Raw genomic sequence first — 18,236 nt, forward strand, 5'->3', positions numbered from 1 at the left:
TAAACTCTAGTAGACGCTGCACATTTCATTTAATCCTCCCTACAACCCCAAGAAGTATCACCCCCATTTTACAGGTGAGAAAACCAAGGCAAAAGAGATTCAGTCACTTGCCAAAGGTAACACAGCTCATAGTAATTAAAGGATCTGGGATGCTAAGCCCAACAGTCTGATTCTAGTCCTATGCTCTTAACCAATACACCCTTCTGCCTCCCGAGAGTACAATTTACATTGTGAGGACACAAGCAAAGCAGCAAATAACTTTGCCTGAGCGAGTCAGTTTGGGGGCTAAACACAGGAGGTGTCACTACAGCTGGGTTTTGAAGGACCGATAGGAGTTCACTAGATGGAGAAAAAAGGGAAGAGCATTTTAGCACAAAGGGAACAAACGGTCACAAACAAAGAGGTGTGAAAGTACAGGGCACGTCTAAGACAAACAGCTTGAGATAATAGCGGTGAATACAATGAATATAGAGGAATGACGGGCAATGGTGCTAGAGATGTTGAAGGGGCCACATGGTAGAGAACACTGCAGCCAAAGAGATTTGGAACCAGCAGAGTATACTGGAAAGAAGATGGATTTCACCATCAAGAAGGCCAAGATTTGAATTCAGCCTCCAAAACTTCCCAGCCACGTGAGCATGGGCAACTTATTTCTCTAAGCCACAGTTTCCTTCTCTGTAAAATGATGTTTATGATAACTCAATGAAATAATTAATGTGACAGCACCTAGCACCAGCCAGTAATCAACATATGGTAGATGCCCAACAAAGGCCAAGTTCTCCTTTTCTTTCCATTTCATCTTGGAGATGAAAGGTAGTGAAGAAATGTGATTAAATTTATATTTTAGAAAGATCACTCTGGCTGTGGCATAAAGGAAGTCTGAGTTGGCGGTGGGTGGCACAGGAAGAATGCTCTGGGTAGTACATATAGTCACCACCGCCCAGGTAAGGCCAGATAAGGTCCAAGCTAAGGCTGTGGGGAGGGTGGGAAGGGGACTTGAGAGATATTTAGGAAGTAGAATCTATAGAATTTAGCAACTGGGAGGGATGAATTCCAGGTTCCGGATGGATGAAAGCTTTCACTCATTGTGGCAGGGAACCCAGGAGGGGAGTACCTTGTGGACGGAGGGCAACCAGTAGTTCAATTTTGGGCATCCAGAGCTGGGTGTGTCTGTGGGACATCCAAGTGTAAAGATCAAGTTGGCAACTGGACATACAGAAGCAGTCTGGCTGGAGATAAACTTGAACTTATTTAATGGGCCCGAATTATTCTTATTAATGTCATACTACAGGGCCAAGGTCCATTTCAAGAGAAGGATGAGCCCATTTCTAAACCTCAAAGTCTATGAGCCGCTCTTAGGTTCTTACAAGCACAGAAAGGAAAGGGCTTCACCCAGTTAGGTGCTCACGAATGTTTCCGTCCCACATCCACTGTGTGTCAAGCACTGGGCTAGGGCCAGGGCTACAATATAAGAAGCTTGACTCATCTCTGCCCTTATGTGCTTCTCAGAGAGGGGGCAGGTGGACAAACAAGCAATTGCATCTAATTTGTTAAGAGGGAGGTGCTCTCGGGCACAGTGACAGCACACAGGAAGTTAGGGGAGGCTGCACAGAGGAGGCAGCATTTGGGTTGAGACCTTCACTCATTCATTCAACCAATGTTTACTGAGCACCTGCTATGTGTCAGGCACTGTTCTAGGTGCTGGGGATTCAGATGTGAATAAAACAAAATTATCCACCCTCATGGAGCTTACATTCTATTCAGGGGAAAACAGAATAGCCAAGAGAAATAAGTAAACTCTATAGTATGTTCCTACCACACGTCAGTCAGTATGTTGTACTGCAGAGTCTTGGGTGTTGCTGTGATGATGGAAGCTACACCTCCAATATTTCAAATACCAGCAGGGTTACCCATGCTGGACAGGTTTCAGTGGACCTACCAGTCTAGGACAGACTAGGAAGAAAGGCCTGGTGACCTACTTCTAAAAATTAGCCAGCAAAAACCCTATGAATCACAAGAGAATATTGTCAAGCATAATGCTGCAAGATGAGCCCCCTAGATTGGAAGGCACTCAAAATACACAGCGGCTGTAACAATGGCCTTGAGCATACCAGGAATGGTGATGATGGCATAGGGACCAGGCAATGTTTTGCTGTGTTGTGCACAGGGTCATCATGAGTCAAAGACAACTTAACAGCAACTAACACCACAATCACCGAGGTGGTATGTCAGGTGGTGGTAGTGCAGAAGGAGGCCATGGAGCATCCCGTGTTAGGAGTGGAGTGTTGAAATGCCAGAAAGGGTGGTCAGGGAAGGCCTCAATGACAAGTGGACATTTGAGCAAAGACCTGAGGAGGTTAGGAGGGAGCCACATACTTAACTGGGAGAAGAGCATTCTCGGCAGATGGAACACCAAATGCAGAAGTCATTGGTGCAAAGGCCTGGGGTGGCTGAAGAACACCAAGAGGCCCGCCAGGCCAGAGCAGAGTTAGCAAGGGGGAGAGAGTGGTAGGGCACAAGGTCCGTGGGAGGCACAAGGGGTTTGTGCTTGACCACCAGCCTAATGGTTGGTGGCTTGAACCCACCCTGCAGCACTGCAAAAGAAAGGCCTGGCAATCTCCTTCCGTAAAGATTACGGCCAAGAAAACCTTACGGACAAGTTCTACTCTGTAACACACAGGGTTGCCGTGAATCTGAATCAACTCGATGGCAATTGCTTTTTGTTTGTTTGTTTTTAAGTGGAATGAGAAACCAGTGGAAGGCTCTGAGCAGAAGATGACATGATCTGATTTGTGAATTCACAGGATCCCTCAGGATGCTGTTTTGACACCAGACTGGAGAGGGCAAGAGCAGAAGCAGGGCCCTGGAGACACTACTGCAACAGCCCAGGTGAGAGAGGACAGTGGCTTGGACCAGGGTGGTCACGATGAGACACAGTCAAAGTCTTGCTGTGCTTTGAAAGCTGGGCTGGCAGGACAGACTCCAGCAGAGGACTGACTGCCTGGTCAACCATGGGAGGGAGGGTTTCCCAGGCAGAGAACAGCAAGAGCAACACAGTAGCATTCGGTGGGTGTCTATGCATGTTTGGGGACTTAAAAGTCACTCAGGATTGCCTAAGTGTGAAGGGAAAGACAGAATGCCAGAGCTAGCTACTGGGAAGGCAAGAGTGGCCTGTGGAAGCCTTGAATGCCACGTAAGAAGTTGAGGCTCTAATCCCCTTCTCCTTCTTCTCCTTCCTCCTCTGCTGCCCCCAGTCTAGGGGGGAAGGAAGGGAGAGAATGTAGGCAAGACTTGCCTTGCTTGGCGTTCAATCCAGTTTGCAGCTGCTGTTTATTTGTTTTATTAAGTTGCATGGTATTTCCACTCTGGGTATCTCTCTGGCAGGAGGCAATGAAGTCTGACATGCGAGGCTGGATCTGTCTCCTTCTGATGTAAATAATGTCAGCATCAACATTACCAGGGAGATAAGGTACAGGAGCCAGTCAGCAGGGCAGAGATTTGTCATTGTCAGCTCCCAGCAAGCCTGGGACTGCTGGTCCCCCACAGTCCTGCACTGGCCCTGTCTGCACCCCTAGCCGCAGCGGCTTGATTTCCACTGTACTGGGCTTAGGGGAAGCATGGTGCAAGAAGGGACATTTGGCCTGAACCTTGAAATAGGAGTAGAAGCAAGCCAGAGGAAGAAGACAGACAGGGGTTCCAGGCAGCGGAAACAGGGTATTCACGGGCTGGAGGCCTGAATGGGCATGGTGTGCTTGGAGAAGGGCAGCAGTCCACTGGGGTGAGAGAGCAGGAGGCATGAGATGAGGTACCCAAGCCCACTACCATAGAGTCGATTCTGACCCATAGCAACCCCATAGGGTTTCCAAGGCTGTATATCTCCATGGAAGCAGGATGCAACATCTTTCTCCCACGGACCTGCTGGTGGGTTCAAACCGCCAACCTTTCAGTTAGCAGTCCATCACCTTAACCACTGTGCCACCAGGGCTCCTCTGAGTTGAGTTAAGGGAGTGGAATGCAAAGGGAGGGTAGAGATCAGCCATGAAAGGCCTGATGGTCTTGCTAACCTGCTTGGACTTCACCCTGAAGGTGTCGGGGGCCATTGTAGGTGTGGCAAAGAGCTCTTTAAGCAGGGAGTAAAAGCCCAGACTTGCTTTAGAAGGATGACTCTGGACACCGGGCAGTGATGAGATGTGGCTTGAGGGGGAGGATGACAGGTAGAGACCGGAGGCAGGGAGAGCAGTGAAAGGTTGTTCTAATAACCAAGGCCTGAGCAGTAGGAGGGAGGAGAACAGAAGGGATTCCAGGGCCAGGCTAGGGGAGATCAGAGGATTTGGTCTCCAGTTGAGAGTGGGCAGTGAAGGAGAAGGAGGAGGAAGAGGACTCCGAGGTTTCAGGCATGGAGAACAGGACGGACACTAACGCTGCTGGAGTCAACTGGGGTCCCAGAGGAGCTGCGTCTCTGTAGGAAGACAACTCCCACCCTGCTCTTCCCCACTCCCAGGTTGAGTGTGGGTTCCAAACGCTATGGACTGAATTGTGTCCCCCCAAAATACATGTTGGAATTCTAACCCCTGTACCTGTGGATGTAATCCCTTTTGGGAGCAGGGGTTTCTTGGTTATGTTCATGAGCCCATTATCAGTGTAGGATCTGTCCGAAACCTAATCACTTCTGAGTGATAAAAAGAGGAGATCAGACACAGGAGCAAGCACAAATGGGGGAAGATAAATGCCATGTGAAGGTTGCCAAGGAACCAAGGAACGCCTGGACTACAGACGTTGAAAGAAACAAGGACCTTCCCCCAGAGTCACACAGAGAGAAATCTTTCCCCCAGAACCAACACCCTGAATTTGGACTTTCAGCTGCCTAAACTGTGACAAGGTAAATTTCTGTTCTTCAAAGCCACCCATGTGTGGTATTTGTGTTATAGCAGCACTAAGAAATGAAGACACTGAGGAACAAACAGGCAGTGACGTCCCATGGGCCTGCAGCTCAAGAGAGAGGACCCAGAGACTGAGAGATTGGGAGTCAGCAGGATGAAGAAGCGAGTTTTTTTCCCAGGAGTGGAGAAAGGCTGGGTACAGGATCAGCAATTAAGGGGACGCAGAAGCAGAGGAGCCAAGAAGGAGGCTGAGAAAGAACACTGAAAGTGGGGGGCCTCCACTGGCACAGGGAACAGGGAGCCAAAGAGAAGCTGTCCAGGTGGGGAGGGAGCGGTTTCAGGAGCTGCGGGACTCTGAGTGGGCTAAGGTGGACAGCGAGCAGCAGCCTCTCTTCCTAGAGAAGTGTCTACCCAGGCCCTTGCTCTGCATCGTCTCATTTAATCTGGCCTGAGCATCTAGATGGACAACTGCCCAACAAGGAAGGCCAGAGGAGAAGCAGGTCTCAGGGGAAAGATAATGACGCCACAGCCTTCTGCCAAGTTCTGGTCTTAGGAGCCCAGCTGGATATCCTAAACTTTTCTCAAACTCAACCTGATCAAAACTGCCTTCATCTTCTCCTCTCGCCAAACCTGACCTTCTCTGTAGTTTCCTGTGTCAGAGAGGTCAGCCCTACTCACCCAGTTCCTCATGCCAGAGGCTTGGGGGTGACATCCCGCTCTCCCTCACACCCAGGCAATCACCACATCCTGTCAGCCCCACCCCACGTGGTCCATGCTTCACACAGAGTGATCCTAGAAATCACAAACTTGATTACTATGTCGTTCGCCTGTGTGAGAATCTTTAATAATTCCCACTTTCACTCAGGATAAAGAAAAATATTCCATGGTTTACCAGGAGCTTACCAGGCCTCACTCATATCAATCTCTCCCTCCCCTCTACCCAGGACCACGCTGGCCTCTTCCTGGCTTTTCCATGCACCAAGTGACTTCCACTTCAAGACCTTTGAAAGTGCTATTTCTTCTCCCTGGAACCTTCTTCCGTACTTCTCTGGGCCTATCTGGTACCTCCTCAGCCCTTATGGCTCAGTCTGTGTTGCTTCCTCAAGGATCTTTCCAGAAACAGAATGTTCCCTCTACATCCATCATACATTTGCATTTTCAGATCATTTCATACTTTCTTTTTGTGGTACTTAATCACAATTTTAATTCATCAACAAAGTCATTATTGATCTAATTTCTAGGCAGAAAACTCTATGAGGACCATGTGTATTCTGTCCCAAGCACCTAGCGCATTTTCTGGTACATAGCAGGCACTTAAAGAAACAAAAGTCCTCACAACTGGACCCATAAGCAACATCATGATAAACAGAGAAAAGGTTGAAGCTGTCAAGGATTTCATTTTACTTGGACCCACAATCAACACCCATTGAAGCAGCAGTCAAGAAATCAAATGACATATTGCATTGGGCAAATCTGCTGCAAAAGACCTCTTTAAAGTGTTAAAAAGCAAAAATGTCACTCTGAGGACTAAGGTGCACCTGACCCAAGCCATAATATTTTCAGTTGCCTTTTATGCATGCGAAAGCTGGACAATGAATAAGAAGATCGAAGAAGAATTGATGCCTTTGAGCCATGGCGTTGGTGAAGAATACTGAAATATACCATGGACAGCCAGAAGAACGAACAAGTCTGTCTTGAAAGAAGTACAGCCAGAGTGTTCCTTGGAAGCAAGGATAGCAAGACTCTGTCTCACAGACTTTGGACATGTTATCAGAAGGGATGAGTACCTGGAGAAGGACATCATGCTTGATAAGGTAGAGGGTCAGCAAAAAAGAGGAAGATCCAACACAGTGGCTGTAACAATGGCCTCAACTATAGCAATGATTGTGAGGTTAGCGCAGGACTGGGGAGTGTTTTGTTCTGTTCTATGTAGAGTCACAATGAGTCAGAACCAGTTCGATGGCACATAACAACAACTATAAGCAGGCACTCAATAAATATCTGTTCAGCAACTAAATGAAACAGGAAACTGAAGCTCAGAGGGGTTAAGTAACTTCCCTAAGGTCACACAGCAAACAGCTGAGTCAGGATTCCAGTCATATCTTCTGGCACCAGAATCATGGTCTCCTCCACTACATCATAGCTCCCTGCTTGATAATGGTTTAGCAAGTCATCCTGAAATTTTCAAACTTTCCAATTTTAGTCAATGATTTCAGGGTACTTCTGGGACTAAGGACCCGAGAGCTTGGGACCCCCAGAGTAGCTGCCAGTCTACTTTCAGGGTGTCACCCTTGCCACCTTAGCCATCCTCACCTCCTCTAACATCCTCGCTCTTGCACCATCCTGTTTTGATTGAAGATGCTGTAAAAGTTGTTTGGAGATTTTCTCACACTTTAAATAAGGCATCATATTTCATGGTTACAACTTCAGAGTCATAAAATATAACCTTCACCTGACACCACAGTCCTAAAATATTAATTTACACTTTCTCCTTCTCTGGCGATGGGCATTTTGTGCTGCCATTAAGTCATGTATATCCTAAGGTGCAGGTGTATTTTGCTGATAGTTGCCTCTCCAAGTTTATGATTTTATTTATGATCAACTTTAGGTTCTAGTGAAATTCCTTCAATTAACTATAATTTTAAAGAACTGTCTCTCAGGTCCCTTTGAAGCCTGTTAACTCTACAATGACACAAATTTCTAGAGGAATGTGCATCACATTCTGGGCCCTTCCCCCTCGCAGGGCAAATCCAATGCACAATCTTGGGTGTCTGGAAGCTTTAGGGTCCTAGCATTGGGCTTCTGTCCATATCCTCCCTCCCCAGCACCAGTCAGTGTCCCAGGAAATGAAATTCCCAGTTGGCCCTGGAGGAGAGGTTGCCATCTTGCATTTTAAAAGCAAGTTTGAGAGAGCCTGGGCACAACTGCCCAAAATATGCAGTAGCTCCCTCTTCTAGAACTACGTACCTCATCTCTGCTGGTACCTCAGTAACATGCTCAACCTTGTCAGTTCCCTCTTCCAAGGGGTCTCCGTTCTGCCCCTTTATCCTTGGATCTGGAGTCCTAGGATGGTGCGAATGGTTTAACGCACTTGGCTGCTAACCTTTTTCAGGAGGTTGGAGGTTTAAATACACAAAGAGGTGCCTCAGAAGAAAGACCTGGTGATCTACTGCCAAAAAATCAGCCATTGACGACTCTGTGGAGCACAGTTCTACTCGGACACACACGGGGTTCCGTGAGTCAGAATCGACTCAGCGGCAAATGTTTTATTTATTTGCTTTTTAGTCCTCGGCTTTATCAAAGACACCCATTTCCCAAATTAAGAAATGACCTGAGAACATTGCCATTGCCCCCACCCCAAACTCCTTCCATAGATACTGCCACCCAAAGTATCTTTCTGAGGGGATGAATGAATGTAGACAGGAGATGGTCATCAATTCTGTAACTATTCTGTGCTGAACTTTTACTATGGACAGGCTTGTGCTAAAAGCGTTACTGGAATTTTCTCATTTAATCCCCAAGCAGCTCAGAGAGATAGGTATTATCACCCACAATTTACAGATGAGGAAATTGAGGTTTAAAAAGTTTTTTTTTTTTTTTAATTATCCCATGGTCACATAGTTACTACATGGCGGAGATGAGACTTGAACCCATGACAGTCTGAACCAGACCCACACCCTTACCCACCTATTTTTCTGCCTCCCAGGTCTTGGTGGCTGCAATGCAGCTCATGACTTGGGGCTAGGAGCAGGCTCCTGGGAGCACCAGACCCCAGAGAAGGGGTTTCTGGCTGTGAGCAGCCTTCTCCTGTCCCCTGTCTCCTCTGCCTACAGGGCCTGAGGCAGAGACTTTGTGCTGCCTCAAAAGTGTGGGCCTAGCCACCCAGTGATAGTAACGGAAGGGTCACAATAGTGATGGTGGAACTCTAGTTAGAGTGGCATCTGGCAGCCGTGGTCCATGCCAAGGCCCCAGCGCTCAGAATCACTCGGTATCCACGCTGTGTCTGGCATGGTGCTTTCTGTTTTCTGCATGTTAATTTGACCAGCACAACAGCACCCAGCATGCAGCCCAGACCCTCTTCACTATCTACATGGCCACCCTGGGGTCTCCTGTCCCTCTCTCAGATCTCTTTCTAGCTCAGGCCTCTCCCAGCTGCAGAATTACTGTCCCCACCTGGGTGTCTCATGGGCATCACAAACTTAACCTGGGCAAATGGAGTGATCTCGCTTCTCCTTAGGCCACAGCCCTCTTCTCCCATGCAACTGCTTCCTGCCCCCTGCCCTGGTCTACCTCATCTTGGTCAATGGGGCCATCCACCCAGCACTCCAAAAAGGAGTCAGCCTTGACCCCTCATTCCATCCACCTACATCCTACCTGTTGGCAAGACCCATTGGCTCTGCTGCAAACCACAGCTCCAATCTACTCCTTTCCATTTCTGCCACAACCACCCTTGACCAAGAGGCACCATCTCCAGCCTAGACACTTGAAATGACCCCCCAACTGGACTCTGCTGTGCCCCTTGCCCAGCTACAGTCCCCTCTCTCCCTTCTGGCATCAAGTGATCTTTCTAAAAAAAATATAGTCATATTTTACCACCCCTGCTTAAAACTTTCCTGTGGCTCCCTACTGACTGAACTTAGAGTCAAACCAAATGTCTTACCCTGTTTGACCACAGCCCTGCCCTCTGCACCTGCCCTCACTCTACTTCTGCCACATGCAGCTATTTTCTGTTCCTCTAACATGTCAAGCTATTTCCCACCTCAGGGCCTTTGCAGCTGCTCTTCCTTTTGCAGGGAATGCCCCTTCCCAGGTCTTCATATAACAGAATTCTTCTTGTCATTCAGAACTCCATTCAAATGTCACCTCCTCAGAAAGGCCTTTCATGACCACCCAATCAAAAGCAGCCTTCCTAGTCACAAGTTACTTTATTTCCTTCAGAGTGCCTTTCACAGCCTGAAAATTCTTTATAGGTTTGTGTCTGTTTTCTGCTCCCCACTGCTAGAAAGTAAACTCCATGAGATGATGGAATTGGGTCTGATTGTTGGTAACTGGGATTCTCTGTATCTAGAACAATATCTGCTACTTAATGGGTGCTCCCTAAGTAATATTTGAATCAAAGACTGTTGTTGTTAGGTGCTGTTGAGTTGGTTCCGATCCTACATACAACAGAACGAGATGCTGCCCAGTCCTGTGCCATCCTCACAATATTTGTTATCCTTGAGCCCACTGCTGCAGTCACTGTGTCAGCCCATCTAGTTGAGAGTCCTCTTTTTTTTCACTGACACTTTACATTACCAAGCATAATGTCCTTCTCCAGGAATTGATCCCTCCTGATAACATGTCCAAAGTATGTGAGACGAAGTCTTGCCATTCTTGCTTCTAAGGAGCATTCACAGTAGGTACTTTATAAAAAGTCGCTGAATAGCTGAGTGAATGAATGAGTCCGCAATCAACACTGTAAGGTTGCTACTTTTGTCTCTACTTAAAAATTCAGAACTAGGGTTGAACTTAGGCCCTTCCGACTCCACCCTCTTCTCATATTCGGCACCATTGACTCTGTTTCACATTCTGCAGTTTACAGAAAATGTGGACTGCAACTCGGCTCTTGCTGTACAAGCTTCTATGAACCAAATGCCTATTTCCACTGTCTGGTGGCAGCCTGTGGTGTTTGGCTTGAACTTCAGAGGCTGAGTTTTTCTTGCTCACGGCAGCTTTCTCTGCATCATCTGCCTCTCAGCCCCCAGAGCACCCACACTCTGCTCCTTCCCCTCGAGGCCTTCTTTGATCCAGGGCCAAGGCCTCTCTCAAGTCAGAGGCCAGATGCTGAAATCCACATGGTCTTCCTTCTCTTGATCAGAGGTTCCACAAAGTTTGGTGCCTCCCAGGGACCTCTGCCTTTAGACAGGTGTCCTGTGAGACACAAAGCGAAGAGAGGTTGCAGAGCCTGCCCCCTTTTTTCTGGCAGCTGGACCATCCCTTGATTGGTCAGGTTCCTTGGGATGGACACACAGGTCAGCTGGCTGGGTCCCTGATCTCAGCTGCTCCCTATCCTTTTAGTCTGTGCTGCCAAAGCTCCTGAGACTGAGCCCACCTTTTGGGCAGGTATGTGGCATTTCCTAGAAGCATGCAACTCTCTAACCTATGCTGGGAAGCTCAGGCCTTGAAGAAACTGTGCCACTCAGTGCTGCTAGGCAGGTCGGGGTAACCTACGCCAGTAATTCCCCCTTAGGGCTTGCAAGCCTGCAGGATCCTGATCATGAATTAGAACCATCCAGCCATCCGTTCATTCAGCAAATATTTACAGACCACTGCCCAGTGGATGAGGTTTATCCACTCCCAGATGCCAGCCCTTGAGATTTCTACAGGAGAGGAAGAAAGGCCAAAAAGCTTTTAATCTTTCCTGAGTATGAACCCGTTAACTCTGGCGTGACCGCCAGGGCTGGCATGGAGTGGATGCCTGGAAAGCACCCTTTGTTCCTGTTTAGCTGGGCCTCCAAAAGAAGGGCAGTTTGGAAAACCACTTTCAGAAAGTCACTGACATTCTTGAGAATGCTTTTAGGATACTCTTGCAGCTTGTAGCATATTAGAATAGAGAAGCGGATCCAAAGCACAGGGCAAGGGGGAAGGACCGGGGCTCAGAATTTGAGAACCCCTTGTTCTCTCCCAGCCTTTAAGCAGAACCCCATCTCAGCCCCTCAGGCAGCAGGGGGCCCCCAGAGCTAGAAGCAAGATTTGACATCCTGCAAGCAAGATTTGATATCCTCGGTCAGCATCCCTGGTATGTTCTGGAAGGCTGCATTCTCTGGTGTGGCTAAATAGGAAAATGCTTAAGAAAAGACTAAGTAAGAGACAGACTTTTAGAAAGGTTGGCCTTGGACTCCTTCTGGAAGGGCTTTGTGCTCCATGCTCAGAAATCTGAACTTGACCCTGTTAGGGGTAAAGAGCCACTAATGAGACTCTAGGCAACAAGTGATTGTGTCAGCTCTGTTTTTAGTCGTTAGGTGGTGCAAATAGTTAATGCACTCTGTTGCTAACTGAAAGAACGGCAGTTCAAGTCTGCCCAGAGGTGCCTCAGAAGAAAGGCCTGACAATCTACGTTAAAAATCAGCCATCGAAAACCCTACGGAGCACAGTTCTACTCTGACATACATGGGGTCACCACGAGTCAGAATTAACTTAAAGCAATTGGTTTTGGTGTTTTAAAAAGTTCACTCCAGCAGTGGAGAATGGATTGGGGGGTGTGTGTGGCAGGGGGACCTGGAGGATGGCTGCTCATTGAGGATACTTGGCAGAAAGCCAGTTGAGAGACAGGAGAACCTGGACCATAGCCATAGCCTCTTGGTTAGGGCAGAGGTGTGGAAGGGGACCAGTGCAGAGGAAGATTTACCAGGACATGGTGGTCAATGATGTGGGGGGTAAGGGAAAGATGGGAGTATAAGAGCCATTGACATGTCTTGGCCACTTTGGTGGGTGGTAACACTCTTCACCAAACTAGGAAAAGCAGCAGAAACAACAAGTTTGGGGAAAAAAGGAACACAAATTTTGGAATTAACCAGTTTGAAGCACGTGAAGGACATCCCAGGAGAAGTTCAGGGTGTTGTTGTTGTTAGCTGCTATTGTATCGGCCCCTGACTCATGGCTACCCCAGGCACAATGGGATCAGACTGCCGTGATCTATAAAGTTTTCATTGGCTGATTTTTCAGAAGTAGATTGTCAGGTCTTTCTTCCTAGTCTATCTTAGTCTGGAAGTTCTGCTGAAACCTGTTCAGCATCATAGCAAATGCAGGCCTCTACAGACCGACGGGTGGTGGCTGCACTTGAGGTCTCCCACATGGAGGCAAGAATTCTACCACTGAACCACCACGGCCCCTGTACATAGTCAGTTCTCAATAAATGCCAGCTAGTAGTGGCATGGCAGTAAGAACTACAGTGAAAGCTAACACCCACTGATTTGTTCTACACACAAGGCCTTTTGTTAAGTACTTAGCATTTATCAACTTGGACCTCACTTCCAGCTTATGTATGAGTTAAGTACTGTTGTTATTTCCATTTATAGATGAGAAAGCTGAGGCCTAGAGGTTGAGTAACTGGCCCCAAGTCATTCAGCCAGGGGGTGTGTGAGTAGCAAGGCCAGGATCCGAATTCAAGTGATCAGACACTAGAGCCCATGTTCTGGATGGCTCTGCTATAGTACTAGCGATGGCAAAGGTTATAGGAGAAGTACCAGTGACAGTAAACCTGGTTGGTTTGATCATTCCTGATGCCAATCAGCAGAAGAGAGAATATCCTGAGTGAGTAATGAGGCCACAGTAAAGGAGACTTAGGGAGATAGGAAAGGGGACATTGGCTCCCTTTCGGCTTCACCGCATGACTACAGCAAGCACTGGTGACTGAGCCGTGAAAAAGAAACGTGAAGACACGTGGAGACTCGGTCTGCTTGGTTGTGGCTTGTCTATGAGAAGGAATTCACAGCTGTGTCCAGGCTCAAGCAGGAAAGATGCTATGATCCGTTAATTATGTCTGCCATGGGAGTGCAAAGAAGAGATTGTATGTGCCAAGTGTTTTCCATCCCTGGTGTAGACAGTAAAAAGTGGGTGTGTGTATGTGGGTGGGAGTGGGAAGAGGGAGCTGCTTACCCCTGCAGCCAGCCTTTTGATAGTAATTACAGGAAAGCTCCCTCTAAGAAGTAGATAAAACTTAAACCGAAGGAGGAGCTCCTTGTTCAGCCATTTTTCAACAACTCAATATGATCGTCCCAGACCTATATCTTGGTGTTCTGGGACCCATGGAATTTAGAGATTAGAGTTTCAAGAAGAAAAGAATGGTCAATAGTGCAAAAGGCTGTTGAAAGGTCAAGAAATATAAGAGGCAAAATAATTCCCACTTGATTTGGCAACATGATGCAGAATACTGGGGGCGAAGGCCAGGCTGCAGGGGAGTAAACAGGCAGGAAGGAGGGGAGGCATGGCGCTTTCAGGACACTGGTCTTGGCTAGTGGAATGGGAAAATGCCACAATGTGATGTTACATTTTTAAAAAGAGATGGTTATGAAACTGTCTACACACATTAGAATCTCAATTATGTACATATTTATAAGAGCTGCATAGGTACAATAGGATTTGGAAAAAGACAGGAAAGAAATGCATGGAAATTGTGGTTAAAATGGTTAAATTTTGTTTCCTTCTTTATTCTTTTCTATGTTTTCTAAGCTTTTAGAAAAGATCATGTATTATTTTTTATCATCAGATAAAAGCCATTAGAAATTATTTGACAAATAAGGTTGGCTACTATGAATGCAGGAGCCCCTGGATGTTGCAAAGAGTTAACGTGCTTGGCTGCCAACTGAAAGGCTGATGGTTCAAGTCCACCCAGAGGCACCTCAGAAGACAGCCCTGGCGATCTACTTCTGAAAGGTCAGCCATTGAAAACCTATGGAGCACAGCTCTACCCTGACACACATGTAGTCACCATGAGTCAGAGTTGACTGAAAGGCAACTGTTTTTTATTATAAGTGGGGGGCAATAAGGGAATAGGCTGGAAGTAGGATGACCAGCTGGCCCAGTGTGCCTGGGATGGAGGGGGTTCCCAGGACATGGGACCTTCAGAGATAAAAATGGGAAAGTCGCGGGCAAACACAGAAGAGTTGGCTACCCGAGCAGTGAGGCAGAAGAAGACCCAGCATGGAAGGGAGGTGGGGTTTTGTGGAGGGGTGAATACTGGGGTAAAGAGGTTTTGAGCATATTTGGAGGCTGAGAAACCATTAGATAAGGAGAGGTTGAGTTGATAGGAAAGAGAAAAGAAGAACTACCAGGGTGAGGTCAGTGTGAAAGCAGCTGGGGCCAGACCCGTGCATAAGGGGAGAGATGGTCTTTGAGGAGAAGGTGGATGATACTTCTGAGACTGGAGGACAGGAGGTGAGGCAGACTGGCCAGAAATAAGTTTGTGGATGCAGGGGAAGGAATCTGAGGAAGTACACCCTGAGGGCCAGGAATTCTGGCAAGGCTGAGAAGCCCTTGAAATACCTGAGACCCTAAGGATCCTATAGTGGGTACCTGTTGTGAGTGGGATTGTGTCCTCCAAAAAGATATGAAGTCCTGTGAATGTGACCTCATATGAAGTCCTGTGAGTGTGACCTCATTTGGAGATTATACTAGAGTGGGCCCTAATCCAATGTGTCTGCTGTCCTTATAAAAAGGGAAGAGATAGAGAGACACACAGAGGGCATACGGCCAGGTGAAGACAGAGGCGGAGGCTGGGGTGATGCCTCTTAAAGTCGAGGAACACCAAGCACCACCGGCCATCACCAGAAGCAGGAGAGGCATGGAACAGTTCCTCTCTCACAGCCCTCGGAAGGAACCAACATGGCCGACACTCTGATTTTGGACTTCTGTTGATGTGTTGTTAGACACCACTGAGTTGATTCTGACTCATAGCAACCCTATAGGTCAGAGTAGAACTGCCCCATAGGGTTTTGTAGGCTGTAATCTTTATGGAGGCAGACTGCTACATCTTTCTCCCTCAAAGCTGCTAGTGGGTTCGAACCGCCGACCTTTCAGTTAGCAGCTGAGCGCTTAACCACTGTACCACCAGGGCCCCTTTTGGACTTCTAGCCTCCAGAATTGTGAGATGGTAAAATTCTGTTCTTATGCACCACCCAGTTGTGGTACTTTATTGTGGCAGCCCAAGAAAACAAATACATTACCCAATAAATGTGTAGGGTGTAGCTTCCCCAGTAGAAGCTGCATCCCTTCTGGGCACATGTAAGTCCACTCCGGCATCCCTTCCCAGCTGCCGCCCACTTGCATGGTTCCCCCTCCAGCCACCTACCTCTGCAGGAGGGCAGGGGGAAGTCCCACGTGGCGCTGTTCTCAGAGCCGGCGTGGCAGGTGAGCACGGCGTGGCCCTCTAGGAAGAAGCCGGGGTTGCAGCTGTAGCGGACCTTGTCGCCCAGGTTGAAGTTGGAGCCCTGCTGGATGCCGTTGGGCAGCCTCCCTGGGTTCCCGCACGTGTGACTGGGAAGAACTAGGGGCGAGAAGGGAGAGACAGCATCCTGTGAATTGATCTCAAGCCCTGACACCCTGCCTCCTAGCAGCACCCCCTTCGGCAAGTCAGCCCCTTGAGACTCACTTCAGTAAATCGGGGATGGTCACTCCCACCCGCTCACCGCTCAAATCTGCCAATTCTCCACGGCTGGGGTACTCACAAGAAGTCATGCGTTAAGAAGGAGCCACAGGTGGTATTTCTGTGCACCCAGGTTTCTAGTTCTCTCTAATGCAGCCCTGGTATGTCTGTCCCAACCGCTCTCTCTGAGACCCAGGGAGTCACTTTAATCTCTTGGGCACAGATGCCCTGATTTCAGACTCCACACTGTTTCTCACCAAACACCATGGCAGTTCCTGACGCAGAGCATGGCATAGAGTAGGTGCTCATTAAACAGAATGGCCTTTCTTTCAAGTGGGGTCTGCCCTAGGAGGCAGAGGGTACTCTGGCCCAGCAGGTTCAGGGGAAGTCGTAGAGGTGTTCATGCTGGAATAGGCAGTGAGATGGGAAGACAAGAGCTTGAGTTCTGATCAGCCTGACCCATTTAAAGGGGAAAATTGGGAGCAGAGGAACATGATGCACAGTGAAAGAGTGGAGCAAAAGCAATCAGGACCGGCTGCAACTGTGCTCTCATTATCCAGAGGAAATAGTCTTTGTATGGAATGCAAGAGCATCCTAACCCGTCAATTACGGGGATGGGAGGACGCAGCTCCTCTGTGCCTGTGAGTCACCTGTTCAACTGCAACACAGCTTCCCCTTGCCTTTGCCTTTCTCCCCAGAGTTGGAACCATGTGTGCTCTGCAGGTTAGGCCTCCCAGTCTTCCTGGATGTTCGCCATTGGGTGGGGATAACGGTTGCAGCCTCGTCCAGACTGCTGTCCAAGCATCTGCCCATTAATTCATCCACGATAGTTTATGGAGGCTACGCAAAGGGGTATAGGGAATACAGACTTGGAGCCACATTTCTGCCCAAGCACTTTCCACCTGTGGGACCTTGAGCAAGTCTCGTAACCTCTCTGGGCCTCAGTTTCTTCATTTGTAAGATGGGGATCAAGATAGCACCTTCCTTGCAGGGTGGTTGTGAGCGTTAAATGAGTTAAGGTATGGCAAGTGCTTAGGACAGAGCCTGGCATATAGTAAGTGTGACACAAGTGAACTTAAGCTCTCACTTCAGAGGGAGATGTGCTCGATTAAACGACATGCTGAGTGTTATGAAGGGATATGCTAACCGAGAGGTTGGTGGGTGGTTCAAACCCACCCAATGGCTCTGCGGGAGAAAGACCTGGTAATCTGCTTCCATAAAGATCACAGCCTAGAAAATCCTATGGGGTAGTTCCATTGTGTCAATGAGGTTGTATGAGTGGAAATCAATTCAATGGCACCAAACAACAACAATGATGGGATAGGGACCAGGCAGGGCACCCAACCCAGTCTGAGGAGTCAGGGACAACTTCCTGGAGAAGGTGACATCTATGCTGAACATTAAGAGTTTAACAGGAATTAGCAAGGCAAAAAGAGTGTCCAAACTGGACTAAACCAAAGGCAAAGAAGTTTCCTGAATAAACTAAATGCTTCGAAGGCCAGCATAGCAGGGGCAGGGGTTTGGGGACCATGGTTTTGGGGTACATCTAAGTCCATTGGCAGGATAAAATTTATTAAGAAAACATTCTGCATCCCACTTTGGAGAGTGGCTTCTGGAGTATTAAGCACTAGCAAGCGGCCATCTAAGATGCATCCATTGGTCTCAACCCACCTGGAGCAAGGAAGAATGAAGAACACCAAAGACACAAGGTAACTATTAGCCTAAAAGACAGAAAGGACCACATGAACCAGAGACTACATCATCCTGAGACCAGAAGAACTAGATGGTGCCTGGCTACAACCGATGACTGCCCTGACAGGGAACACTACAGAGAACCCCTGAGGGAGCAGGAGAGCAGTGGGACGCAGACCCTAAATTCTCATAAAAAGACCAGACTTAATGGTCTGACTGAGACTAGAAGGACCCCAGTGGTCATGGTCCCCAGACCTTCTGTTAGCCCAAGACAGGAACCATTCCCAAAGCCAACTCTTCAGACAGGGATTGGACTGGAATATGGGATGGAAAATGATACTGGTGAAGAACAAGCTTCCTGGATCAAGTAGACACATGAGACTATGTTGGCATCTCCTGTCTGGAGGGGAGATGAGAGGGCAGAGGGGGCCAGAAGCTGCCCAAATGGATATGAGGAAAAAAAGTGGAAGGAAGGAGCGTGCTGTCTCATTAGGCGGAAAGCGATTAAGAGTGTACAGCAAGGTGTGTATATATTTTTATAT

At 48.0% G+C, this 18,236-nt stretch overlaps 1 protein-coding gene across 1 annotated transcript in view; it reads right to left on the reverse strand.

Moving 5' to 3' along the window:
• The window catches only part of CSMD2 (CUB and Sushi multiple domains 2), a 797,331-nt gene that overhangs the window by 499,120 nt on the left and 279,975 nt on the right, over nucleotides 1–18,236 (reverse strand). Inside the window, 1 exon segment of the mRNA XM_064281672.1 lies at nucleotides 15,709–15,903. Coding sequence (XP_064137742.1) covers nucleotides 15,709–15,903 — 195 coding nt within the window.

This window comes from Loxodonta africana, chromosome 3 (genome assembly GCF_030014295.1).
Source record: "Loxodonta africana isolate mLoxAfr1 chromosome 3, mLoxAfr1.hap2, whole genome shotgun sequence".
Classification (NCBI taxonomy): domain Eukaryota; kingdom Metazoa; phylum Chordata; class Mammalia; order Proboscidea; family Elephantidae; genus Loxodonta; species Loxodonta africana.